The 27,940-nt window shown below is 34.4% G+C and overlaps 1 protein-coding gene and 2 pseudogenes across 1 annotated transcript; 1 reads left to right on the top strand and 2 right to left on the bottom strand.

Annotated features, from left to right (window-relative positions):
- Positions 1-214: 214 nt before the first annotated feature.
- LOC120154529 (patellin-3-like) lies at positions 215-2,706 on the top strand. Its single transcript, XM_039166249.1, has 4 exons — positions 215-1,548; positions 1,656-1,780; positions 1,866-2,016; positions 2,169-2,706. The coding sequence occupies exons 1-4, from the start codon at positions 355-357 to the stop codon at positions 2,421-2,423; spliced, it is 1,725 nt and encodes a 574-aa protein (XP_039022180.1). The 5' UTR covers positions 215-354; the 3' UTR covers positions 2,424-2,706.
- A 4,594-nt stretch (positions 2,707-7,300) lies between these two features.
- On the bottom strand, positions 7,301-8,983 carry LOC120154472 (annotated as a pseudogene).
- Positions 8,984-9,605: 622 nt separating this feature from the next.
- Positions 9,606-26,521, bottom strand: LOC120154474 (annotated as a pseudogene).
- Between the last annotated feature and the right edge of the window lie 1,419 nt (positions 26,522-27,940).

The raw sequence follows: 27,940 nt of genomic DNA on the forward strand, positions 1-27,940 counted from the left end.
ATGGTTTTAAAAAGATATAATTGAAATTATATTATTCGTATATATCAAATTTATATTTCGGATTGTGTAAAAAAATTTAAGAATATTCATGTATAATATTTAGATAAAATTTTAAATTAAAGATATATATTATTTATTTTTAAATACAATAATAATAATAATTTGAATTAATTTAAACTAAAATATCATATACCACTGATGTCTAGTCTACATTTGGTTAGATTGGACATTATAGCATAGGATTCCGTTTTCCATATTGTTACCGTTCCAGATATTTCCTTGTCCGTATGAACCTTCTCACTTCTTCGTTTCACAGTCGCACTCTTAACTTTTCCATACAACAAACAACCAAACATGACCGATGAAACTACAACACAGAGTCCCCCTGTGGCAGCAGCGCCACCGCCTACGGTGACCGAGACTGGTTCACCTGCTGTTTTAGAAAAAGAAGACTCTTCTCCACCATCTCATGTAGGAGCTGTGTCTGTTTCTGTTACCGAATCCGTTTCAACGACTACAGTTGAAAAAGAAGAGCAAACACCGCTGCCACACGAACCGACAGATTTGGATCCTGATTCAATGGATAAAGGGTCGGGAAAAGAGGAACTACCTCCAACGCCACCACCGCAAGCGGTGGAGTCAGAATCTGAGCCATCTGCCGTAACAGAGACACAAAAGGAAGGAGCGCCACCAGCTCCAAAAGCAGAAACTGCTGTGATATCGGAATCCGAGTCGCAGCAACCGGAGGTGGTCACGGGGTCGGAATCACTGGAGGCCGTGACGGAGAAAGATGAAGAGCCTACTGCAGCGAGTAGTAGTACTGCTCAAGAAGAGGTGGCTGCTGTTGTTGAAGAGAAAAAGGCTCCCCAAAATCTGGTTTCTTTCAAAGAGGAAAGCAACAAGGAAGCTGATCTATCTGATTTCGAAAGGAAAGCTTTGGAAGAACTGAAGCAGCTTGTAAAAGAAGCTATAGACTCTAACCTTTTCAATTCAGAATCCAAAAGTGAAGAGAACCCAGAAAAGGAAAAGAAACAAGAACCAAAAGAGGTATCCATTTGGGGCATTTCTCTTTTAAAAGATGACAGAAGCGATGACATCCTTTTGAAGTTCTTGAGAGCAAGGGATTTCAAAGCTAAAGATGCGTATGTGATGATCAAAAACACAATCCAGTGGAGGAAAGAGTTTGGAATCGATGAGCTTTTGGATGAAGATCTTGGTGATGACATGGACAAAGTTGTGTTCATGCATGGAAAAGACAAGGAAGGGCACCCTGTTTGTTACAATGTTTATGGGGAGTTTCAGAATAAAGAATTGTACCAGAAAGCATTTTCCGATGAGGAAAAGCGAAAGAAGTTCCTGCGATGGCGAATTCAGCTTTTGGAGAAGAGTATAAGAAAGCTTGATTTTAGTCCTGGTGGTGTTTCCACCATTTTCCAGGTTAGTGACCTCAAAAATTCGCCTGGACCTGCAAAAAAGGAGCTTAGATTGGCAACTAAGCAGGCTCTTCAGGTTCTCCAAGATAATTATCCAGAGTTTGTTGCAAAACAGGTTTGCTTTATATCTATCTATCTATCTATATACCCATAATGTTCTGTTTTTACTGTCTATTAGATTCTTTGGGAGATGCATTGATTTGGGTTTCATATTTTGTTTAGGTGTTCATTAACGTTCCTTGGTGGTATCTTGCATTCTATACAATGATTAGTCCATTTATGACACAAAGAACCAAGAGCAAGTTTGTCATTGCACTGCCAGCAAAATCTGCTGAAACCCTTTTCAAGTGGGTGATTTATCCTAGTGTTTATTCTAAGTACCTATGGTTCTTTTAGTGGTTAATCTCCTGAAATATATGATGTGTAAAACAGATACATACCACCTGAGCAAGTGCCTATTCAATATGGTGGTTTGAGTGTGGATTATTGTGATTGCAACCCGGAATTCAGCGATTCCGATCCTGCCACTGAAATGACTGTGAAACCGGGGACAAAACAAACTGTTGAAATATCAATCTTTGAGGTTCGAATTCCATTGTTTCTTCATCCTGCTAATCTCATTCACCGATTTTAACTAAACATATTTGGCTACTATGTGCTTCGGTGTCTGTGCCAGTGATGATGAATGTAAGATCTAATCCCACTTATATTAATGCGAAAAACTTTGCATTGCAGAAATGTGTTTTTGTTTGGGAAATCAGGGTAGTCGGTTGGGAGGTGAGCTATGGAGCTGAATTTGTGCCTGATTCCAAAGATAGCTATGCTGTCATCATCCAAAAACCGTCAAAGATGACTTCAAAAGATGAACCGGTTGTGTCTCAAAGCTTCAGAGTTAGTGAACTGGGTAAAGTATTGCTCACAGTTGACAACCCGACTTCAAAAAAGAAGAAGCTTCTCTACAGGTTCAAGGTTAAACCCTTCTGTAACTGAGGGTACTATCCGTAGTATGATTTGATTTATTCTTGTCTAAATTTTGGACAATTCACTTGTTCAGTTTTCTCTGTTTTGCATCGACTGTGAAGGGCATGGCTGACAAGCAAGTTGTTCATGGTTTTGAAATTTGTTTTTGGTCATAATGTAGGGTTTACCCTGGTGTGTGCACTGTATATTTTCCTTGTGTATCATGTCTATATTGTGGAACCTTTTATACTCTTTATAGATTTGTAAGAACACGAGGGATTGTTTTGGTTTATGTTATCTTTCCTATTCCATAGTTTCTATTTGGTATATAATTTTTGGACCTATAAATCCCCATTAAGCATTTAAAAGACTTGAGTTGAGAATACTGATGTTGTCTGGATTTTAACTCGAGGCTTTGCCATGATTGATGCATGTTTCATCATGCATGACCATGCAGCTCAATCATGGTTTCTAACTTTTGTAGGACATGTGGGAACATGATAAGTTGATGACTAAAGGCTTTGAAATGCCATGCGTTTGTTGAGGTTTCAATTTGTAGGTGGATTAGGTTGGGTGGGGGAAGGTACAATATATTTCTTTATTTTGCACTTGAAGTCCCTCTTACATTTTCACTTTACAGACTAATTTTGAAGGATATAAATTAAGATCTTTAATTTTTGAAAAGCAGAAAAAGAAGGTAGCTAGCTTTTGTAGGGTCCTTTGAGCGAGGGACCTGCCTGCTACTGTGTTACACTAATTATTGTTATTAGTAGGTTTTTAATGTGAAAACATAATTAAATCTAAAATCTGAAGTGCTTTCCTTTTTTTTAATCTTTCACCGGCTGGCATTTTTGTAATTTGTCAGAATACATTGGATCCAGTGCTTGTTTGATTCCATTTTTTTTAAAAGATTAGGGTAAATTGCTTCATTAGTTACTTAATGATTGTCTCTTGTCTATTATGTTATCCAACTATTTCTTTGTTACGTTTTTAAATTTTGGTTATAATAACTAAAACTTTAACGACAGTACTGATATAATTTTTTTTATTTTTAAGTCATTTTGTCTTTCTTAATATATTTTTTATATTAAATAATATTTTTATGAAAGTAATAAATATTATTAAACATATTAATATTTTATTATATATGTATTATAATAAATATGAATTATTTATTAATTCTAGTCTAATTTTCTTTTGAACAAATCTTGGTCTAAATTATATAATATATTGTCGATTTTAAAGTTGGTTAAATGGTTAAGCATTTATTCTTTCATCTTAGTGAACTCGACCTCGAATCCGTCCATTCTGATTTTGATTTCTTTAGTTTCTAATTATATGGAAATTTTCATTCTTTTATATTATTATTTGTTTATATGTTCTTTTACATATGCTCGTATTAATATCATTTTCACCTGCTAGCGACCTCTACCTTTTTGTTCGATCTAATTTTCTTACAATATTTTAGTCTCATTTTTTTCATTAATTTTTGTTTAATCGACGGTGACATTAATTTTAATGTTAGTTGTCGATCGTAGATGATTATTAGTTTTTTTGGTTTTTAAAATATGTCTTTTCTTTCTTGAGTCCTTTTAATTTCAAATAAAAATCTCCGTCACAAAATATGTCTTTTCTTTCTTGAGTCTTTTTAATTTCAAATAAAAATCTCCGTCACAAAATATGTCTTTTCTTTCTTGAGTCTTTTTAATTTCAAATAAAAATCTCTGTTATTGTGACGCTTTTTTCTTTGCTTTTGTGACACGCGTTTTCTCTACTCTTCAGACACGATCCTTATGATGTTTGGTACGTTTTTCACGCACCTTTGCGATCGTTTTGGTGCTCTCATAACAATCATCACGATATTTATTTTCTGATTGATTTGTCGGTGATCATGTATAGTTAGATCCTCTCTATGGTAAAATGTTGTTTGCCGATATAATCAAAACTGCGTTATGAAACAATCTGTCGGATTGGTTGGTTTGCTCATTACTTCGTAAAACGTTTCATTCGACATAGACAATGAGTTTTTATGAAGGTTATTGGCTTTATTTATGTTGGTTGCCATTTTCAATTGAAGGTTTTTTTTCTTTGTAACTTTAGATTTAATATTTTATTTTTGTATGAGTATTTTAGCGATTATTTTCTTCAATTTGCTTTCTATATTTTAGAGCATTGTAATTCTGATTCTCTCCATTATCAATGAAATCAAGTTATCATTATTAAAAAAATATCATTTTCACGTAATAAACATAGATGTGGCAAACGGGTCATTCGAATTGGGTTTGGGTCAGGACATTTCGGGTCTAGATTATATTTGATTTAATTTTATTCGGGTCGGATCAGGTTTGGTTCGAATTTAGTTTAGGTGTATGGTAAATTGGGTCGGGTTGGGTAGTATGTCGGGTCAATTTTTGGGTGGGTCAATTTTTGGGTCAGGTGACTATCAGATCGGTTGTTTTTCAGTTCGGATCAATATCAAATCGATTGATTTTTGGGTCGGTTAATATCAGATCGGTTAGATTTCAAGTTGGGTTAATATCAGATCGATTGATTTTTGGGTCGAGATAATATCAGATCGGTTAGATTTAGGTTGGGTTAATATCGGATCGATTGATTTCGATTTGGGAACCTTTGAATTGGTTATAAGTCTAATAAAATATATATAGAATTATTGTTATATTCTTATAAAAACATGTCTTCGTTTGCTAATCTTATCATTTAGGCTTAATTTAGTTATAAGTCTAATCAAATATATATTGATTTTCGATCCAGATTGCTTTTGATTCGGATAGCTTTCGATTCGAATTATTTTTTGATAGGTCTAAATTCAGTTCAGGTTGTTTTGGTTCAATTATTTTCGGTTCAGATTACTTTCGATTCGGGTTAATTTCAGTTGGATTATTTTTTATTCGGGTCAAATTGAATATGTGTCCATATTGGGTCAACTAAATTTTGTATTGAGTATAGTTTAGGTAAGGTATGGTTCGGGTTTCAAATCAAATTTGATCATCATATCCGTGTTAATATCAAGTATTGGATCGAGTAAATCGATTCGGATAATCGTGTTCGGATCAAATTTGCCAAGTCTAAATAAATACAACTACTCAAACTCAAAAAATTCTAAGAAGATATATCTTCCACTCTTATTACTTATACCACCTCATAAGTTCTCCACTTCTTAAATGTTTGATTATCAATGATGAGAATAACTTCTACATTAATATTTTTTTGTTGCCCTCTTGTTTCAAGGCTTTGCCTTGACTAATCTGGATGACTCAGGTAGTACACCTTGTTTTGATGAGTGAGTCTCCCAACGAGGATTTTCTGTATACACAAGGATTCCAACATGATATTCCAATCATTTAAATAATAATATTTTACATTAATATCTTATATCTAAATTATTTTATTTAAAATATAAATTAATCTTACATGTATGTAACACAATCTCGTATTTGTTTTAATTTTAAAAAGTAACTGTATTTAACCATTTAAAAAGTCAATACTTATGTAAACACATCCTTAAAAGTCAACCCCAATCCAATCATTTAGCCAAATAAAAATAAACAAACGATCAATGAACAAATAGAAAGATAATACCAAGAAATTTACACAATCTTTAACAACAAAATAATTCTATTTTATGTTAATGCCCTATATTTATTTTACATTAGATGTATCAGTTGATCTAGAGTTTAAATTATAATATAAAGACATTTTATATAATTAATCCATAACTGCATAATGCAAATCATTTATTTGACGGACCTAATTAAAAAAAATAACCCTTTATTTGACCATTTGAAAAAGTCAACTTTTATGTGAACACGCTTTAAATATTTTGACTATTTAAACAATATTTTATTAATATCTTATATTTATTTTACCTTAATTTTATATCTAAAAATTAAATCTCAATTTAAAATTTTAACTATAATTTAAGAGTGTTTAGTGTATCTGTCTATATGGTACAACCCCTTATTTGATACAATTAAAATAAAACTAACCCCTAATTTAATAATTAGAAAAAATCATTCATTTAAAAAAGTCAACCCTTATGTGCACATATTCTGAAAAGTCAATCTAATAACTGATCAATGAACAAATACGAATATAGCATGCCAAGAAATTTATACAAATTTTGTCTGTAGTACAAAGAATTTTGTATTGGGTATGACTTGTTGGTAGTACAAAGAAATCTGTATTGGGTATGAATTGTTGGTAGTACAAAGAATTTTGTATTAGATATGAACCGTTTGGTATGATCTGATTCAATTCATATGTGTTTCTTTTAGACAAGATTATCTCGGTAGAATATTATTTATCATAGTTTATTTTATAGTTTAAAGCCTTTACAATATATTTAATATAGTTATGATCATTAAAATAATGTTTATGACAATTAATTATTTTGTAACTGCTATTTAATATTTTACCATTTTACCATTATATTAAACCTATAAATGGATGTTTATTTTTCCATTTCATATGACACTTCAAGATAAATGCCTCTAAGCAACTGTTTGTTTTAGAAACACTCTTTTGGTTTTTATAAACTTGTTCGGAGTGTCGCTTTAGGATTTGAGAGAAGAGCAATACCACCAAGTCTACTCTATCTTTCGCATGTACAGAATTTGAAGAGTCTCACTAACCTTGGGGTGTCATTCGTCTATTGTAACGATTACACATGTCGAGACGAATTCGCTTATAAAACAATAGATTACCACGATACGATTATCGTTTCATATAATCATTTTGTTTAATACTTACAGCCAATGCTAACACTTCGTTTTAAGACGGTATATTTTCCAACAAACTTTACAAACAAAATGAGGTTTCACAATAAAAAAAAGTAGTTCCTTATATATAACCATATTAAATAAAACCAAAATCCGATTAACTAATAAAAAATATAAAAAAAAATCTCAAAAGATCTAAATATACAAATTAAAATTCAATAAAAATGAAATCTAAATCCATTGATTATTTGAAATCTTCAATAAGAATAAGCCTTGGTCTTAAACCGATAAAGAAGTTTCTTCTTCTTAAATGTTTGATTATCAATGGTGAGAACAACTTTTCCGGGATTACTGGTTTCGAAGCTACCGGAAATCACTGTTTCATCGGCGGAGGAGACTTTTCTCGTTTCCGATATGATCATGGCATACCCGTCTTCAGCAGTCGGCACGAATTCAGCTCCGTATTTGACATCCCATCCCACAACTCGGAGCTCCCAAACCAGATTAGACTTGTGCAAATTCAAAGTCAAATACAGTTCCATGTATTGTTATTACGTGAATACAGGGAATTGAAGTTCACTGAAATGATACGAACGTTCTTATCATACCTTGGTTATGGGGAATTCGATGATGTGCTTGGTTTTTGGCTTGATTGTAACATCGGTGACGACATCGACTACTGTAAATTCTTCTTCACCACCTCTGTTCATTCCACCGTATTGAGCTGGTACTTGTTCAGGAGCAATATATCTATGTTTTATTGAAAGATCATTCATATTAATCAAAGAAGCAGAGTTAAAGAAGGGAATGAATAATGAATGAAAAACCAGTTACTTGATAAGGGTCTCAGCAGATTTGGATGGACCTGCAAATACAAACTTGCTCTTGATTCTCTGAGTAAGGAAAGGACTGATCATCCTAATGAAAGCCAAGTACCACCATGGAACATTGATAAACACCTTCAAAATCCAAAACCCAATCGATGTTGGTTCAAATTTTAACAAACAATGAAAAATTTACATCATTAAAGCATACTTGTTTGGCCACAAATTCGGGATAATTGTCCTGTAGCAAGTTAAGGGCTTGATTGGTAGCTTGTCTTAACTCCTTTTTGGAGGATCCAGGAAAATTCTTGAGATCGATGGCTTGTAGAATTGTATTGATACCATTAGGACTGAAGTCAAATTTACGGATGCTCTTTTCCGAGAATTGAATCCTCCATCTCAAGAACTTGGATCGTTTTTCTTCATCAGCGAAAGTATTTTGATACATCACCTTGTTCTGAAATTCTCCATACACGTTGTAACAGACAGGATGACCTCTCTATCGAATCCGTGCATGAAAATCACTCTCTCTAGTTTATTTCCTAAATCTTCACCTAGCAAGGATTCGGTTCCGAATTCTTTTCGCCAGCAAACTGTGTTTTTGATCATAGTGAATGCATCATTTGCTTTGAAATCTCTTGCTCTTAAAAATTTCAACAGGATCACGTCGCTTTTCTCGTCTGCCAAGAGTTGGATTCCCCATATAGACACCTCCTCCGGTGGTGGTGGAACTTTTGCCTCTTTTGACTTTTCGGCTTGAGGAGCCTCCGCGGCTTTCTCTTCCTTCTTTAGTTCATTTTTTTTCAGCTACAGGTTTTTCTTCTTCTTTGGCAGTGAATTCGTGCTTATTAAGGGCATCCTGAATATGATATTTAAGCTCATCAAGAGCCTCTTTTTCATCCTCGGAAAGTTCAGCAACAACATTAGTTCCTTCTTTGAAAGAAACAGGCTCAATAATCTTACTTTCTTCAACCTTGGCCTTCTCAAGTTTAACAACAGCTCCTAGCTTTTGGGTCTCCACAGCCATGAATATTAGATAATGACGATGACTGTAAGTGAAAAGAGAGAGGAAGAGGATGTGGGGGCTTAAAAATGGAAGGAATATAGAGAAACAGAGTGCAGAGTCGAATGACACGGCGAATTGAGTTGACGAGTATATATATTCCGAACTTGCCTTTAATTTGTAGGCAAAGACACCTAACACTGCCATAAGATCACGCAAAACCGACCCGAACAAAAATACTAAACTTTTAGTAGAAGTCAACCAAATTCCTTGCTTAGTATATATACATATCAACACAATGCAAATGCAAAAATGTATTGAAATTTATGACTCCAATATCTTTCTACTGCTTGCATGTCAACGCGAGACTACAGCTTAAAATGTTTCTTCTTTCAAAGAAATAAGAACAGTAAAAGATAATTAAGCCCAAGCGAAAACCTAAATGAACATTTTATGCCATCACCAATCAGATTTGCAATTTTATAATTTAAACAACATTCAAGTAGGAACTCACTTTAGAACGTACTATTTTACCTTTACAACAAGCTATGTCATGGTGAGACTAAGAATACCATACATAATTTGTTGAATGCTACCTTTCAAGGATGATTGCACGCACGAGGCAACTCAGGTAAGCCTGAGTAATCTATATGGTGGCTCCACGGGAATAGATGTACGATTTTGTAGAACATAAAAAGAGAGATAATCCAATGGCACTAAATGCAGCAAGCAGCCAATAAAAGTAATCAAGATGTGCCCTATTAAGATTATTCGCAAACCAGCTATCTCGGTCTTCCCCACCGGTCATCTTGTCAATGGCTGAGATGAGAAAGCTACTCAAAAAGCTTCCAACACCAAAGATGCTGAGGTAGAGTGCAAGGCCCACACTCCTTAATTCTTTAGGCACCTGATGATAGAAAAATTCTTGAAGACCAACCGTTGTGAATACGTCGGACAATCCAGACAGTATGTATTGAGGGACCAACCACCACACACTCATCGGAACTGTCACGTTTGGCTTGTCTATCAACCCTCAGTCTTGTGCAGTTTTAAGCCTCTTCATCTCTACTAAAGCAGCAGCTAACATTGACAAGGCAGATAGAAGCATTCCGGTTCCAATTCTTTGTAGCACTGTAATTCCGGCTGGTTTCCCAGTCAATCCTCTTGCTAAAGGAACAAAAATGCGGTCATATATAGGAATGAAGATCATAATTGTAAGGCTAATAAATGACAGAAGTGAAGCAGCAGGTATTTGAAACCCTGTTGTAATTGATTTGTCCATGATAGCCCTTGCTTGGTAAAGAATGTCGTGGTTTGCGCATAGACAATTGCATAAAACAAGCTTGAAGCCCATATTGGGGCAAGCCTTATTACTGTCTTCGCTTCTTCAACCTCTCCGATGCTACACACCTTTCCTTGTTCCTTCGAACCATCAGGAGCAAGCAAGGCTTTATTTAGGAACCTACACACCTGTCGTAACCGTCTTTCGAGTGGATCCCAAATTTGGGCTTCGACTTGGATTAAACAAATTGGAGTCACCACCGATCATTTATTTTAAAACAAATGGGTTGATCGGATATCTATTTCTTACCTGATCTGCATCTTTCAAAGATGTGTCGGATTCGGGAGTCGGTTACAGTCAAGGAAGGGTTAGCACCCTTGAACTGTCCTTTCGGTACTACGCAATTTCTAGTTATCTTAAATTAAGAAAATTGTAATTTAAAATTAAAAGATAAAAATACGATCCCAATTACTTACCTTAGATAGTTTGAAAGGTGTGCTCTTAAAAAGGTCAATAAACCATGCTAGATAAAAATGTAAGAAATAAATAAATAAATAAAATTAAAATGAAGAAAAAACAAATTAAATAAAAGATAAGATAAAGAAAACAAAGATAAAATAGTAACTAAAATAAAGAAAAAATATAAAAAAATAAAAAAAAGAAGAAAAAATATATAAATAAAATAATAATAAAAAAGTAAAAATAATATATATATATAATAAATAAAAACATAAAAATAGTAAATATATATATAAATTAATAAAACAGATAATAAAAAATAATATATATATATATATCTATCTAAAAAAATAAAAATATATACTAAAGTAAAAAATAAAATGCATAAAATGTAAAAAATATTACATGAAAAAAAAGAAAAATAACAAAGCAATTAAATAAAATGAGTAATAAAGGAAATGCGCGTATAAATAAAGGTAAATAAATAAAATAATAATAATTAAAACGTAAATGTAAGGGACCGAATCAAAAGGAAAAACAAATCAATGGGCAAATTTCGAAGAAAAAAATTGATTTAGGGGGAGAATTGAATATTTAAAAATAGGAACACGCCTCGGGGGTAGATCTAGGTTCGAAACTTCGAAACCCCACCTCTTTTTGGTCATCGGCGCAACCCACGTTTTGGGTTATTCAAACCAAATCTCAAGAAAAATAACATGCACATGCGAGAAATGAACGAATCAAGGTAAAAAAGATGTTACATTTTATTTCCTTTTTGAATCGTTTACAATAGCTTTGCCTTTGTATTGTTTCGTGCTTTCCTCTGTATTTTGTATGTAAATCGTGTGTTACAATAGTGAGTCACAATGGCTATTTATAATGCTTATGAAACCTATTTTTAGGAGTTTGAATCATAGTAAAACTCTATCCTATTTTTAGGAGTTTAAATCCTAGTAAAACTCTATACTATTTTTAGGAGTTTGAATCCTACTAAAACTCTAACATTTGTTTTTTGAATCCCACTAAATCAGGGTTGTTGAGAGTGTTATACCGGACAAAAAGGTGTGTTGACAGCTACCCCTCTTTTCCCATAGTCATGTAACGGGGATAGGGCAAAATTAAAAGAAACGCTTTTCGTTCGGTGGAGTTGAAAATTGACTCTGATGTTTCAATAACTCCCTGTCGAATTGAGTAGCGGATGACTCATCCGTCGTGAAGTTGAGTTCATCTTGAAATGATATGGAATTGAAGCCGTAGTTCATAATTGGAATCAACACGTGGCTTCTCGTTACCCTTCGGTCTTCTTCTCGGTTTAAAGACCTTGGATCGGAATCGAACTCAGAAATCTTCGTTGATAGATAGCTTTTCTTGACTTAAGCTATGCTGCTTGAAAATGGTTGTTTGTCACTAAGGCACAGTTAATTCAGGTCTTCTTCTCGACTACAACCGGAAAGTGGTGTGATTGATGTGTCATTGAGCTGAATGAAATTGAGCTCGACCAATTTATTGACAATAACCCTTCTTGCCTTGGACTATTCTGTAAATTTGCCTCTGAGCTGAGTGTAATCGAACTAGAAGGTCTTTGGTTGGCAGATAGCTCTTCTCGACTTAAGCTATGCTGCAAATGATGTGCCTTGGAGCTGAGCGTAGTCGAACTCAAAGGTTTTTGGTTGGCAGATAACCCTTCTCGACTTAAGTTATGATGCAAATGATGGGCCTTGGAGCTGAGCATAGTCAAACTCGAAGGCCTTTGGTGGGCACGATTCCCTTCGTTGTGAAGTTGAAACCATAGATGGCCCCTTCGTTGTGAAGTTGAGACTCGAATTGGATGCATTCGTCGTGAAGTTGAAATCCAAATATTTGTGTTGTTTCGAGGCCAATATCCTTCGCCGTGAAGTTGAAATTGACTCTGAAACTGGAAATTTGTTTGTTGACAGCCAGCCGCCCCTTTGCTGTGAAGTTGAGCTTGTGTTGTCTCGAGTCCAATATCCTTCGCTGTGAAGTTGAAATTGACTCTGAATGAAACTGAAAAGTTGTTTGTTGACAGTAAGTCGCCCCTTCGCTGTGAAGTTGAGCTTGTGTTGTCTCGAGTCCAATATCCTTCACTGTGAAGTTGAAATTGACTCTGAATGAAAATGAAAAGTTATTTGTTGACAGTCAGTCGCCCCTTCGCTATGAAGTTGAGCTTGTGTTGTCTCGAGTCCAATATCCTTCGCTGTGAAGTTGAAATTGACTGAATGAAACTTCAAAGTTGTTTGTTGACAGTCAGTCGCCCCTTCGCTGTGAAGTTGAGCTTGTGTTGTCTCGAGTCCAATATACTTCGCTGTGAAGTTGAAATTGACTCTGAATGAAACTGAAAAGTTGTTTGTTGACAGTCAGTCACCCCTTCGCTGTGAAGTTGAGCTTGTGTTGTCTCGAGTCCAATATCCTTCGCTGTGAAGTTGAAATTGACTCTGAATGAAACTGCAAAGTTATTTGTTGACAGTCAGTCGCCCCTTCGCTGTAAAGTTGAGCAACCACTAACAATTTCTGAATGTGCTTTTGAATCGAGTATCTTTTAAACTTGACTCTAAAAGCTACAAAAACTTATGTATACAAAATATGATAATTGTGATACTCTTAAGTATGTCTAAGATGCATGTAACATGAATTAGTTTCGTTTTATCTCCTAGATGGAGTCTCATGTTTTGACTGCTTGTTCCTGCATATGGAGGAAATGCCTTCAGAAGGTCTAATCATTCACATCAGGATGTTGAATCCCCAAAGATGCCCCAATATTTGATGTTGAATCTTCAAAAATGCCCAACATTTGATGTTGAATCTTCAAAGATGCCCTCAATGTTCCTCATTTATTGCTTCAACATTGATTCTAAGCATGAGATTAGTGTCTGAGAGCCACATGTCATTTACCAAGATCCACGCTAGAGAGATTGTCTTGTTTGAAAAAATGTTTTTCTTTCTATTTTATTTTCAAAGTTCTGAAAATATCAATTAAAAGAATTTCGAAAAATGTTTAGTCAAAAGTTTTGAAAATATTCCCTTTCACGGTTTTACAATTGAGACGAATCATAAAACTAGAGTTCATTGGATATTAAAGAATTAATTACATTGTTAATCCTTCAATAAATTATAGCTATTTGACACGTGCCAAGATCAAAGCTATTTTTGGGAGATGGTTAAGTAAGGAAAGGATAAAAAAGTCTCAGGTTATTGTGTTTGGTCAAAGGTTTGACATTTTTGTTTTTTTGATGCTCAAAGGTTTGATGGGGTAGCTTGTATGCTCCTCTATTGGAAGTGTTCTCTGACTCCCATCTTTCATGGTCACGCTCGGATTGTGCGATGCCTTATCAAGGAATTTGTGCGATCACCTCAATTGCCCAATTTTTATATTCAAGTCGCCTTTTCAAGTTTTCAACTTGAATCCTCCTTTGGTTTCAAGATGTCATTCGGAATTTACGTCTTGAACCCCCCTTTGTTATTTTTCTCTATCATGCATTAATTACATTATTTTTTGCAAATACAGATTAATCTTGATGGGCGAGATGAAATCTGAAGATAGTCTCTTATGTTCAGAAATTCATGTATGATTAGAAGGGACTTTTAAGGCACGTAATGTAGGTCATGGTTCATGATTATGAAAGAAAAGGATAAATAGGCCCAAACAAGTGTTTCAAGGTATCGAACCAAGGATTAATTTGAATCTGATCGTATGTGTTTATCTTGATTTTCTTTGGATGTTTCATGATCTTTGAGTGAAGTGATTCTAGAATGATTGTGCATGATCAATCTCATAATTTGAATCTCGACGCGTCATTTGAATCGAGTGAATCTTTGCATATACATCTTGTTTTCTTTTTTCTTTATTTTTGTTTTTTTTCTTTTTTATTTTCTTTTTGCTTTTTTCTTTGTTTTTCTCTTTTTTCTTCTTCTCTTTTTGTTCTTGATTGGATCTTTGCACTTGGCATTTGTTACTCCTTTGGATTGATGTCTTCACTCATGTGAGTAGATTTCTTCACCTTGCCCCCAGTGTGGAGGGTGATCCTTGGTTAGGGTTGAATTAGAAGAAAAATACTATAGGCTCAAAAGGGGATAAGGGATATATATTTTCTCCGGTTGTGAAGGGATAAAGAAAGAAATATGTTCATTATTTTATACATGGAAGTTTTCACAGAAGAGGTATCCCCAGGGGGATAGATTTTCAGGATTAATTTCGTTTACATGAAAACAATGTAATTAATGCATGATAGAATTATTTCGAATGAATTCTTCTTTCTGCTTCTTGGTCCGACATGTCTTAATGTTCAAGCTCCCTGCGAAATGCCCCGAGTTAGAAGAAGTCTCATGTTCAAATGAACAACTCAATGCCTTAGGTCTTAATGGTATAAAAAAATCAATTTTGAGTCTAAAAAGAAAATGGTGTGACTTTATTGACTCAAAGAAAGGTTCAAAAGTTTTAAAGGGTGATAATGTCAAAATCTGGTCTTTTGGTAATGACCATGAGTTATTTTGGGTAAAGAATCAAGGTATTTTATTTTGGGATTTGAGACAGGATAAGAAAGGTCTAATCTTGCCATATGTCAAAAATCTATAATTCTTGAAGAATTAAAAGAATCCTTAATTCATTTAATATTCGAAGAACTAAAGATTAAAATTTGTTCAATTATTCCACCTTAGAAGGTAGCATAAATTCAATCGTTTAAAAGATTAAACAAACATGAAAGATCAAAAGCGTGTTCAAACAAAACAATGCTCTCAATGCAAATGGTAAATGTCATGCCCCCTTCTTCGACTGTCCATGCCCCTGAATCCATCAGGTTTTGGATCTTGCGCTAAAAGTTATTAGATGAATATCTGAAGCTTCCTATGTGGTAACTGCAAACAACTTCAACATTGTAGCCCCTAGGATATATGGACTCTATTCTCATATCATCCTGGCAGGCTTATTCCTATAATCAGCTGACCAGGCTCCCACTGTACTGATTTTAATTTTTCTTTTAATTGTTAAAATCTTGCTTTCATGTGGTGTCACGTGGTTAAGAACACTCCATCGAATCCTCCATGAAGAAATTTCATGTTTATAAAAATACTTAAAAATGAAATATAGATGAAAAATGCATGAAATGTTTGAGGCATTGATCCGAAAACATGTTTGTTATTATAAATAATCCTTATTGGGACAAAAGTGTTTTATCTTTTAAGAGACAATAAACATATTTAAAGGTATATCCGTACTAAATCTTTTAAACAAGAAACAAGTTGACTAGTCTTATCCTTTAATCTGTCACCGGTCGAATACCCTGTCGAACGCTTCGGCTTCTCTGGCCAAACGTGCAAGTGACGAGCTGCTTTTTGTACATGTTCCCAGAAGTATTGAATGACTGTATCTCTAGCTTTCATCCTTTTCTGAACCTGTTCTATAATGGAAACGCCATTGAAATCCTCCATCAAAGGGATTATTTGAAGTTCATTTGATTGTTTCTTAAATTTGTCGACAATGGCTTCCAATTCAGCTATCGTTTTGTCATCTTGTTATTTTTGTCTTTGAAGGGACTCTCGAGGTCAGCAATATTTTTCTCGTCTTGCCCCTACCTTTGTCAACCTATTTTTGAAAAGTTGACTTGTGATGTACTTGATTGTGGGCACCACGTCTTCTTGATCGAATGTGACACATAGTTGCCTTGCAAATTGTCCTTCTTCTTTCTGAGTCTTTTCTGACCATAGCTGGACTCCTGCGTTTTTCACCTCTTGTATTACAACCCCTTTGTCCATTAATGCGAATTATTTACGTTTAACGAACACATTTTGTTTTGGATCAACACCTCTTTTTTAATGATGCAAATGATGAAAATTAAAATCAAAGAGAACAAAAATAAAAAGAGTTAGTGAGGTAAATCAAAACAATAATAAAAATGAAAAATCCTACACCACATGCTTATTATTCATACCCGGACATGATCTCTATCCCGCATGCTAATTTCAAACAAATTCTAACCGCATATTTGTCTAGTTTGTATGCTTTGAACAGAAAGTAAAACAGAAAATAAAATCAAAGCAACCTAGGGTTTGGAATGAGGTTTCGGGGTTGGCTCTAATTCTTTGTAATCTCGATTTAGGTTCTAAAATGGTACCCTCATTGCCGGTGCCCCCTTGGGCTTGCCAGACTTTTAGTCCTAAGCCCGTTACAAGCTTGTGTGGACTAAGTTAAACTCGAGAGGAAATATTCCTTATGCCGCACGGTGAATAAATTCATACGAATACATAAGGTATATGAATCCGAAGGCTACTTGCTAGACCTGTGCGGTGAATAAATTCACACGAAGGCGTCGCTTTCACCCCTACTTAAATAGGGTTGATCCAATACCTTATTTCTTACCTGATCTGCGTCTTACCAAAGATGTGTCAGATTCGGGAGTCAGTTACAGTCAAGGAAGGGTTAGCACCCTTGAACTGCCCTTTCGGTACTACGTAATTTCCAGTTGTCTTAAATTAAGAAAATTGTAAGTTAAATTTAAAGGTAAAATAATGATCCAAACCACTTACCTCTAATCGATTTAAAAGGATAACCTTAAAGAGTCATGAAAAGTGCTACAAATGTGATGGAAATAATTGAAAATGAAGAAAATGAAATAAAGAACAAAATAGACAAAATAAATCATAAACAGTAAATAACATAATTAACATGGAAATGAAAGACATAAAAATAAGGACAAGTATAAAAACATAAGATAAGTAGAGAAGAAAAAAAATAAACGAAAATAACTAAAAAAATAGAATAAAGAAATAATGAAATAAGAGAAATAAAAACACGATAAAAAATAAAAAAGGAAAAAAACAAAATAAATATATATAATAGCATATAAGCAAGGTATTAGAATAATAATAATAATAATAATAATAATGAGGAATATATATATATATATATATGTATAAATATATAAAATATTAGAGAAAATATAGTAGGTATAAAGGGTAAAATAAATAATAAATAAGAATGATGATATAAAAAAAGGAAATATTAGAAAATAATAAAAAGAGAAACAAATAAATATACGTTAATAATAGAAGGATGAAATTGAAACGATAATCAAATTTGAAGGTCAATTTCGAATAAAAATCAAGGGGAAATTTGAATTAGAGTTAAAAAATATAAGTTTAAAACCAGAGGGACCAAAAGGGTAGTTTACCCTAATTACTAGAAAATGCGTGGATCCTCCCCGGGTTGGGTCGACAGGCGAGTCACCAATGGTTTAGTATTTAACCCAAAAATTTGTTTTGTCTCTCATTTTTCCCTCTTCACGAGCCAAAAACCCCTCTCACTCTGTTCTCTCGTTTGTTCATCCGAGAGATGAACACTGCCGTGGGGTTCGATGAACCCAGAAAACGACCGCCTTTTTTGCCTCGCCGACCGTCGTTGAATGGCGCCGACCACCATTCATCGATGGTGAAACATAAAAAAAATTGATTTTTTCAAAGCTCTTCCTCTCATTGTTTTAAAAATCCGAATATTTTTTTAAAAACACAAGCCTCGGGGGCTAGATCTACGGAAGTAGATCTTGGAAACGCCTCGGTTCATCGGCTAGAAATCATGGTTTTGGTTTTTTTTTAATTAGAAATGAAGAGCGAACATTGACTACATGCAAACCAAGAACATGAAAAAAGGTGAGTCCTTTTACCTTGTTTTCTCTCGAAATATTTCTAAAAAAATGCCTCGAACGTTCTGTTACTTTGGCTATAATTTGCTCAAAATCTTTGCTTGTATTTCGTATCAACCGTGGTGTTATAAATAGATGGTTACATGCTTTTATAGGGTTAGAATACCCCTAGTTTTAGGTGTTTAAATCCTAACAAAACATTAACACTTCTTGTTCTCTTGACGTTGCCGTGAATCTCGGGCGGATGGTGGTCGTGGGAGAGGCGTGCAGTGTGAGGACGGTTCGCGAGATGGGGCTTCAAACGAAGAAGGTGGCGCACTAGGGTTTCTGAAAACCCTGGTCTCGGGTTTGACTTGGGTGCCAGCTAGGTTTCAACAAGTCTGCTGTAATTGGGTTGCTGATGTATTGAGCCTGTACAAAAAATAAAAACCCAAATAAATAAAAAATAAACATATATATATTTATTATATAATATAGTTTATAAATAAAATATATTATATAATATTAATGTTAATGGCTGAAATTCGGTGTCTTCAGTTGTCTCTCTTTGCTCATTATCGTGTCACGAAATTAGAGCAAAGATTAAAGACACAAAATTTGTCCATATCGAATATCCTCTGTCGTAGAGCTGAAATCCGATATTAAGACTGGTTTGAAATGACTCTCTCGTTGTGAGGTTGAGTCAGACTGGAAGATTCTGAGCACGAAATCTTCCAAGTTGAAATCGAACTCAGAACTTTGACCAGTAGCTCTTGGATGTCTTCTGGCTCAAGATACTTCATCGTGAAAGTGAAACTTGTCTTGAAGACTTCTGTATGGTTATGTTACAGATGACTCCTTCGTCATGAAGTTGGGTTAATCTGTTTGGAATTGTATGGTCCCTTCGTCGTGAAGTTGAGCCTGGGAATTGGATATCCTTCGTCGTGAAGTTGAAATCCAATGTAAGTTGCATTGTTTCGAGGCCAATATCCTTCACTGTGAAGTTGAAATTGACTCTGAAACTGGAAAGTTTATTGACAGACACTCCTTCTTTGAGTTGGAATCCTTCATCGTGAAGTTGAAATCCAATCTAGAGATGGATGCTGCTTGTGTGCACGATTCCCTTCGTCGTGAAGTTGAAACAGCGGGTGGCCCCTTCGTCATGAAGTTGAGCCTGGTGATTGGATATCCTTCGTCGTGAAGTTGACATCCAAGTAAGTTGTATTGTTCCGAGTCCAATATATCCTGCCGTGAAGTTGAAATTGGCTATGGAACTGGGAAATTGTTTGTTGACAGTCAGCCGCCCCTTCGCTGTGAAGTTGAGCTTGTGCTGTCTTGAGTCCAATAACCTTCGTTGTGAAGTTGAAATTGGCTCTGAAATTGGGAAGCCCCTTCGTCGTGAAGTTGAGCCTCGAATGACATGATATTCTCCGTCGTGGAGTTGAAATCGTGGATGTGTGGTACGATATCTTCCATCGTGGAGTTGAAATTGCGGATGGCCCTTTCGTCGTGAAGTTGAGCCTTGACTTGAATATCCTTCGTCATGAAGTTGAAATCCAAGTATATTTATTGTGGGTGGACACGATTCCCTTTGTCATGAAGTTTAAACCGTGGATGACCCCTTTATTGTGAAGCTTGGCTTCAAGCTAGATATCCTTCATCGTGAAGTTGAAATCTACTCTCGAGTAAATTGTGTTTCGATTCCAATCTCCTTCACTGCGAAGTTGAAATTGGCTCTAGATAAAACCTGAAAAGATATGCATATATGCGATGTTATAGATGCAATGCTCTTAGGTAGGCCTAAAATGCATATGCAACATATGTTATTTTGGTCACTGGAGTGAAATCTTGATCTCTGGTTGCATGTCTGGAATTTTGATTATGGAATCTTGAGGTTCTGATCCCTGGTCTTGAATTCTTCAAATGTTGAAATGATGTGCATATTTTGTTTTTTTTATCCTTGATCTGGGAAATACTTCTCGGCCATCTCAAGTATATGCATGAGCCTTGATCGGCTTCCGGGTACCTGTACTTTTCAATGAATCTTTCTACAGTAATATGTGATTATATTTTGCATAAGTAAATAAATCATTAAGTTTAAACTCAATCCAAGATGCTCAAAAGGAATTGGTTTAGAGAAAAATATTGTCTTTTATTCATGAGAAAAAAAGAACAAATAATACATGACAAACATTCTGGAAAATGAATACATGATGAGGTGTAAATGAATGTCTTAGATCTCGATAATATGGGCACTTCTGAGCTGAAAAGCCGTTTGGTGACCTTGAATGCAGCCTTTGCCAAAGGATCTTTGAAAATGCGACAACGTTAAGGAGAATGCAACATTTCTCCGACTCGTTGAGTCTTGTAGAAGATTCAGATGTCGGGATGTTTCCATTGTATAGATTTCTTAAGTCAATATCCAAATTGTCTTTTGGGTTTCAACTTGGACCCATCCTTGGTTGCAAGACGCCCTTTGCGGGTTTTCATCTTGAACCCACCTTCTTTTTCTTTTGTTCTTTTTCTCTTTTTTTTTTTTTTTAATTTAGGGCACCCTTTCGGGTTTTCACCCTAAACGTTTTTTCTCTTTTCTCTTTTTTGTTTTTTGCTTTTTTTCTTTCTTCAACTTAAGACACCCTTTCAGGTTTTCATCCTAAGCGAAGTACTTTTTGACTGCATCCGAGTTGATGGGATATGGCAGTTCAAGTCCCTCCATTTCAGTCAGGACAAGGGCTCCTTCGGAGAAGGCCTTTTTCACGACATAAGGTCCTTCCCAATTTGGCCTACATTTCCCTCGAGAATCTTTCTGGACTGGCCAAATTCTTTTTAGCACCAGATCTCCTTCGCGAAATATTCTCGGGCGCACCTTTTTGTCATGTGCTCGGATCATTCGTTTCTGATAGATTTGACCATGATGAATGACTTTCAATCTCTTTTCATCTATCAGATTTAACTGATCATATCGGGATTGCACCCATTCTGCATCATCTAGTTTGACTTCTGTCAAGACCCAGAGTGACGAAATTTCTACTTCAATGGGCAACACTGCTTCCATTCCATAAGCTAGTGAAAATTGAGTTGCCCCAGTCGAGGTTCGTACCGAGGTTCGGTAGGCGAACAAAGCAAAAGGCAACTTCTCATGCCAGTCTTTGTAAGTCTCAGTCGTTTTCTCCACTATCTTCTTAATGTTTTTGTTTGCTTCTACTGCTCCGTTCATTTTTGGTTTGTAAGTAGTAGAATTGTGATGTTTTATGTTGAACTGCTCACAAGCAACATTCATTATTTTGTTGTTCAAGTTTGTAGCGTTATCGGTGATGATCCTTTCAGGTAGACCATACCGACATATAATCTCTTTCTTCAGAAACTTGCAAATAGTGGACTGAGTGACACTGGCATATGACGCAACCTCTACCCATTTTGTGAAGTAATCGATTACCACGAGAATGAAACGGTGACCATTCGAAACCTTCGGATGAATTGCCCAATAACGTCCATGCCCCACACAGAGAAATGCCATGGTGACGTCATTACATGAATATGAGGAAGTCTCCTGAGAGCACGTGAATTTGGGCTTCGACTTGGATTAAACGAATTGGAGTCGCCACGATCATTTATTTAAAAACAATGGGTTGATCGGATACCATATTTCTTACATGATCTGCGTCTTTCCAAAGATGTGTTGGATTCAGGAGTCGGTTACAGTAAAGGAAGGGTTAGCACCCTTGAACTGTCCTTTCAGTACTATGCAATTTTCAGTTGTCTTAAATTAAGAAAATTGTAATTTAAAATTAAAAGGTAAAAATACGATCCCAATTACTTACTTTAGATAGTTTTAAAGGTGTGCCCTTAAGAAGGTCAAGAAACCATGTTAGATAAAAATGTAAGAAATAAATAAATAAATAAAATTAAAATAAGAAAAAAAAATTAAATAAAAGATAAGATAAAGAAAGCAAAGATAAAATAGTAAGTAAAATAAAAAAAATATAAAAAAATAAAGAAAAAGAAGAAAAATATATATAAAAAAATAATAAAAAAGGTAAAAATAATATATATATATATAATAAAAACATAAAAAATATTAAATATATATATAAATTAATAAAACAAATAATAAAAAATAATATATATATATAATCTAAAAAATAAAAATATATAAAGTAAAAAGAAAATGCATAAAATGTAAAAAAATATTACATGAAAAAAAATAACAAAGCAATTAAATAAAATGAGTAATAAGGGAAATATGCGTATAAATAAATGTAAATAAATAAAATAATAATAATTAAAACGTAAATGTAAGGGACGGAATCAAAAGGAAAAATAAATCAATGGGAAAATTTTGAAGAAAAAAATTGATTTAGGGGGGATAATTGAATATTTAAAAATATGAACACGCCTCGGGGGTAGATCTAGGTTCGAAACTTCGAAACCCCACCCCTTTTTGGTCATCGGCGCAACCCACGTTTTGGGTTATTCGAACCAAATCTCAAGAAAAATAACATGCACATGCGATAAATGAACGAATCAAGGTAAAAAAGATGTTACCTTTTATTTCCTTTTCGAATCGTTTACAATAGCTTTGCCTTTTTATTTTTCGTACTTTCCTCTGTATTTTGTATGTAAATCGTGTGTTACAATAGTAAGTTACAATGGCTATTTATAATGTTTATAGAACCTATTTTTAAGAGTTTGAATCATAGTAAAACTTCATCCTATTTTTAGGAGTTTGAATCCTACTAAAACTCTATCCTATTTTTAGGAGTTTGAATCGTACTAAAACTCTAACGTTTGTTTTCTGAATCCCGCTAAATCGGGGTTGTTGAGAATATTATACCCGGACGAAAAGGTGTGTTGACAACACCATAACGCCATTTAAGATATGTTTGTTATGGAAAATGTGAATAGGAACATTATAATAGTTGGAAACAGAAAAGAAATGAGCAAGAGCTCCAAATCATTTAGAAATCATTATAGATGCCTCAACCAAGGCTATTTAAGATTGGCAAAAGAAACTACATGCCCAGCACATTTATGAACATGAGCTTATCACATGCTTTGTATGACAGAGAGATTATGATGACACTATATTTTACAAGATCCATACATGCACATGTGCCGGCTTATAGCCTCATTTAGATTATAACTGGAACCTATGTAAGATGCCATTAAAACAGAAAAGTGATCAGCATGAATCATTTTTCAAAAAACTTCAGTTTGTTTCCTAAAGGAAACTTTGTATAAAGATAGAGATATGGAACTTCACTAAAGCTCTTGTTATCCCTTCTATATGGTCCTAATTTTCATTATGCAAAAATATCTCACTTGAATTGCTTGGAACTTTCAGTAGGAAGCGTTCCCCGGGCCTCTTCCTCCGCGGCAATTGCAGAAGATTCTGTTTTCCGATTCTTAACTGCCAAAATAAACACTCGCCCAATTCTCACAAATGGACTTTCTTCATCCCCTCTGATACTATATCTGTAAGTCGTCGTTCCAAGCAGAAAAAGTACCAGTCCAACAACCATTAAAATAGTGGGTATCCCAAATCCAATAACCCAACTAAGATTGTCTTGGATGTAGGTTAAAATCCAAAGGGTTATGAAGGTGCCAGGACATATACAAAGTACCACCAATTAAAGAATGAACTCTGGGCTTTGCACTCCTCCACCAAAAGCTTGAACACACGGCTCGTGCCCACCTTGTCCAAATGCTACTAGATACAGTGAGAAAAAGAATAGTATCACTTGAAGCCGAAGAGAAGGAAGAGCAGTTGACAGAGTCAACAAGCCAAGACCCTGTAAATCATTCCGAATCAAGTCAGCATGGAAAACATCTCGCAAGCACTTAGCACTCTTTTCAATTACTAAAACAAATTAAAATAGTATTGAACATCAAGTTCTCTAATCATTCCGATGTGTTCCCAGGTTAAATATCATCCTCTTTGTAGTAAGCCAATCCCTGATGGCCAACCAGCCAAAGAAAAATTCCCATAGAGAAAGCATACAAACAGGTTTAAACGATGGGTTCTTGCATTATCAACCCTATACTGCCTCAAATTGGAAGAAAAAAAAGTTCAAACTTAAGATCCATGAATCAGCGATTGGACTGACACCAAACATTGAAACATACAAAGCAGCAGACTACTTTATCATATAACAATGACTGAACCAACAGCAAAGTTTTCTAATCCAGCAGCTTTCTAAAACTACTCTCCATTTCTTCTAACTTCACTCACAATGAAATCAAAGCCAACTTTACTGGAATTCAATGCCCAACACTTTAGACCTAAGGTTCCAAATCAGCCAATTATTATAAAAAAAATAAGGTATCATCCATTTCCAAAGTCAATGACACTCAGAAAAATGATTCCCGGAGTGAAGAAAGAATTACATTTTAATCATATTTATACTAAAATTTCTAGGCATTGCGGAACTCTCTTAATAAACATTCTAAGAAGAAATCAAGTTGAACCTTTTTAAGGTGAAAAATTAGCGCCTTTTTTTCTAGTTTCATTTAAAAAGAAAGGAAACACGTTTTTGATTTTGTGGATAGTTTCTCAATACGTTAGATTCTAATTTATAGTTTTTGGTAGTATTTTAATAGATCATTCATCTTTTGTGGTTTGTTTGTTGTTGCAGTAGATTTGTTCATATCTATTTTTTGTTATAGTCTTTTAGTTGGTTTTTAATTTTTTCATGTGTGGTCTTTGTATAATCTAAAACTAATTTAAATGTTATAGAAAAATGCCAAAATTATATAATTAATTTACTATAACAATTGTAACTCTTATAAAAATTTTAGATATTTTCATTTTTTAATAATACTAACCGCATCTGCTAAACAAATGATGATTTTTATATGCTTGGTACGTTAGAAAACAATTAGGCATGGTTTAGGGTGTTTAACGGATTTTTATAAAATTTGAATATGTTAGGTGAATTACACGTTAAATATAGATTAGTTTCTCTTAAAAATATTCTTTTAAACCAAAAGTCACTTTAATTTGTTTCTAAAATTTATAAATTAAATTTAAATATAAATAATATGATATTCTATAAAATAAAATTATTATATTAAAATATGTAATATGAAATGGAAAATTAAAGTAGATGAAATAAAAAAATAAAAACCATTATAATATTAAGGAAATTTAAAATATAAAGATAAAAACCCTTTTTTTCTTCTCTTTTACTGCATTTTGCATGGTTATCAAAACTGGACTGGTCGGTTCAACCGGTTGAACCGTGAACCGGTGGCCTGTCCGGTCCGGTTATCTCACAAAACTGGATTGGTAATGAACCGGCTGAAAATCGGTAGAACCGGCTGAAAACCGGTAGAACCGATAGAACCGGCTGAAAACCTGTAAAACCGGGGTGAACCGGCTGAAAACCGGCAAAACCGGTTTGAACTGGTGATTCACTTTTTTTCTTTTAAAAAAAAATTAAACCAAACGACGTCATTTGTTCAACGAGCCGATTCAAATTCGAGTATTGTTGAGCTCGATTCGAACTCGAAAACTTTAAAAGTAAGCTCAACTCGACTCAAAAACTCACTAGCTAAAAATTATCAAGTTCAACTCGAACTCGAAATATAATATTAAAACTTGAACTCAAAAAGGCTCGAACTCAAAAAAAAATTAGAAGTTCGATTGAAACCTAAAATTTGAGCTCAATTGAAGCGAAAGAATAGTTCGCTCTGTGCTCACCAAAAGGCTCCATGATTTTGAATGTCAAATTACCTCTATTATTTATAGAAGTAAGTTGGGATACTCTTTTATGTTTCTTAGCCATGTGAGATTGTTTTGTTCTCATATTTTTACTCTTTAAACTTTTGGGATGCTCTTCTATGTTTCTTAGCTATGTAAGATTGTTTTTTTTTTAAAAAATTAAATCAAATGACATCATTTTTATGATTTTTTTAAGCCCCAATTTTATTTTTTTGATTATAGTTATATAATTATATTTATTATTTAATATGTTTTACCTTAAATATTATGTTGTAGTTGATTTGAATCATTTTGTTTCACTTGATTTTATGGTTTTTAATTTATATATTGTTGGAACCGTCTTTCGGTTGGGTCTGGAATTGGGCTTCGACTTGGACTAAACGAATTGCAGTCGCCACCGATCATTTATTTAAAAATAAATAGGTTGATCGGACACCTTATTTGTTACCTGGTCTGCGTCTTACCATAGATGTGTCGGATTCGGGAGTCGATTACAGTCAAGGAAGGATTAGCACCCTTGAACCTCCCTTTCAGTACCAATTAATTTTTCGGTTGTCTTTAATTACGAAAATTTAAAATTTAAATTTAAAATTTAAAAACCTGATTCGACTTACTTACCTCTGATTGGTTGGAATTACTACTAAAAAAATATGTTAGATAAAATAAAAGTAAATATACAAAAAAGAAAAAATGTTAGTATAATAATAATAAAATTAAAGAAAATAGACAAATAAATATGAATAAATAAACCAAGAAATATGGAGGACTAAATGATAATTAAATTAAATGTAAAACAGTGACTAAAAAGAAAAAAAAGGACAAATCATGAGGTAAAATTCAAAAATCAGCCCAAAATACCAAACACACAAAAATAATGACTAAAACGCAACTATTATAGAATTAAGAGATCTAAATAAGGTAAAAAGAGACTGCATTAGTGACCATTATGGAAATATACAAAGTACAGAGGGCCTTGAGAAGATTTTACTCATAATATTTGAAGGACCAACATGAGAGTTTACCTCAAAGTCACTTTCACGTGGGAACTTGTTTAATCTCACGCAAAATAAAACCAAAAATAACACATTTTCTATTCATTTGCCAGAGGTGTCAAACAAACGTGGGCCCCTCTCTGCAAAGCAATCAATTGATATGCACTGGAACATTTGTTTTCGATATAGTGTGCCATTCGACCTTTTTTTTTACTGTAACTGTGTGCCAGGTCGAGCTGTGCTTTTTCTAATTCCCCATGCTTCAAATCCCTGATGAAATTATCGAAATGCAACCGCAGACCACAAAGAAGCTCGAGAACAAATTCTCCATGTAATTTTAGTCGTTCCTGAGATGTGGGTACCCAACTTAGGCTCTACAACTCTGAGGCTGAACTTCGATTTCTTCCCTTCCTTGAAGCTCCGCCAGACGACCGAAAAGAGCGTCGATGATGGCAGTGCCTGCCGCAAATTCCCCTTGTTCGAATATCCTTCTTTCTCCTCTAATCGTGTTACATGTATTTATAGTCTAGAATACAAGTCTTAGTTCTGATTTTTTAGCATTTTATTTGGACTAAACCACTTCTTGTTTGGTTGTGAATGAATCCCGTTAAAACACATCGTTGATGGCGCCGTGAAATCGGCTGGTCGTTGGAGAGGCGTGCAACTGTGGGAGTCTTGGACGGCTGGAAGCAAGAGATGCGGCGCTAGGGTTGGAATCGATTGAAGCAAAGGGCCCCCTATGGTTTCTGTTGGTTTAGTGTGGTGGGCTTGTTGATTTGGGACTGTTGCACCGGGCCTTAGGGTTTAACATTGTAACATTGGGCTTGATACAAGAAATATAAAAAAATGTGTTATACATACCATATAATATAATTATAATGAGATAAATCACTA

The sequence above is a fragment of the Hibiscus syriacus genome, unplaced genomic scaffold, assembly GCF_006381635.1.
Source record: "Hibiscus syriacus cultivar Baekdansim isolate YM2019G1 unplaced genomic scaffold, ASM638163v2 tig00111131_pilon, whole genome shotgun sequence".
In the NCBI taxonomy this organism is placed as follows: domain Eukaryota; kingdom Viridiplantae; phylum Streptophyta; class Magnoliopsida; order Malvales; family Malvaceae; genus Hibiscus; species Hibiscus syriacus.

Coding starts and splice junctions, on each gene's coding strand:
- LOC120154529 (XM_039166249.1), top strand. CDS start 355: ATGACCGATGAAACTACAACACAGAGTCCCCCTGTGGCAGCAGCGCCA. Junction 1,781..1,865: donor TCTGCTGAAACCCTTTTCAA/GTGGGTGATTTA, acceptor TGTGTAAAACAG/ATACATACCACCTGAGCAAG. Junction 2,017..2,168: donor TTGAAATATCAATCTTTGAG/GTTCGAATTCCA, acceptor TTTGCATTGCAG/AAATGTGTTTTTGTTTGGGA.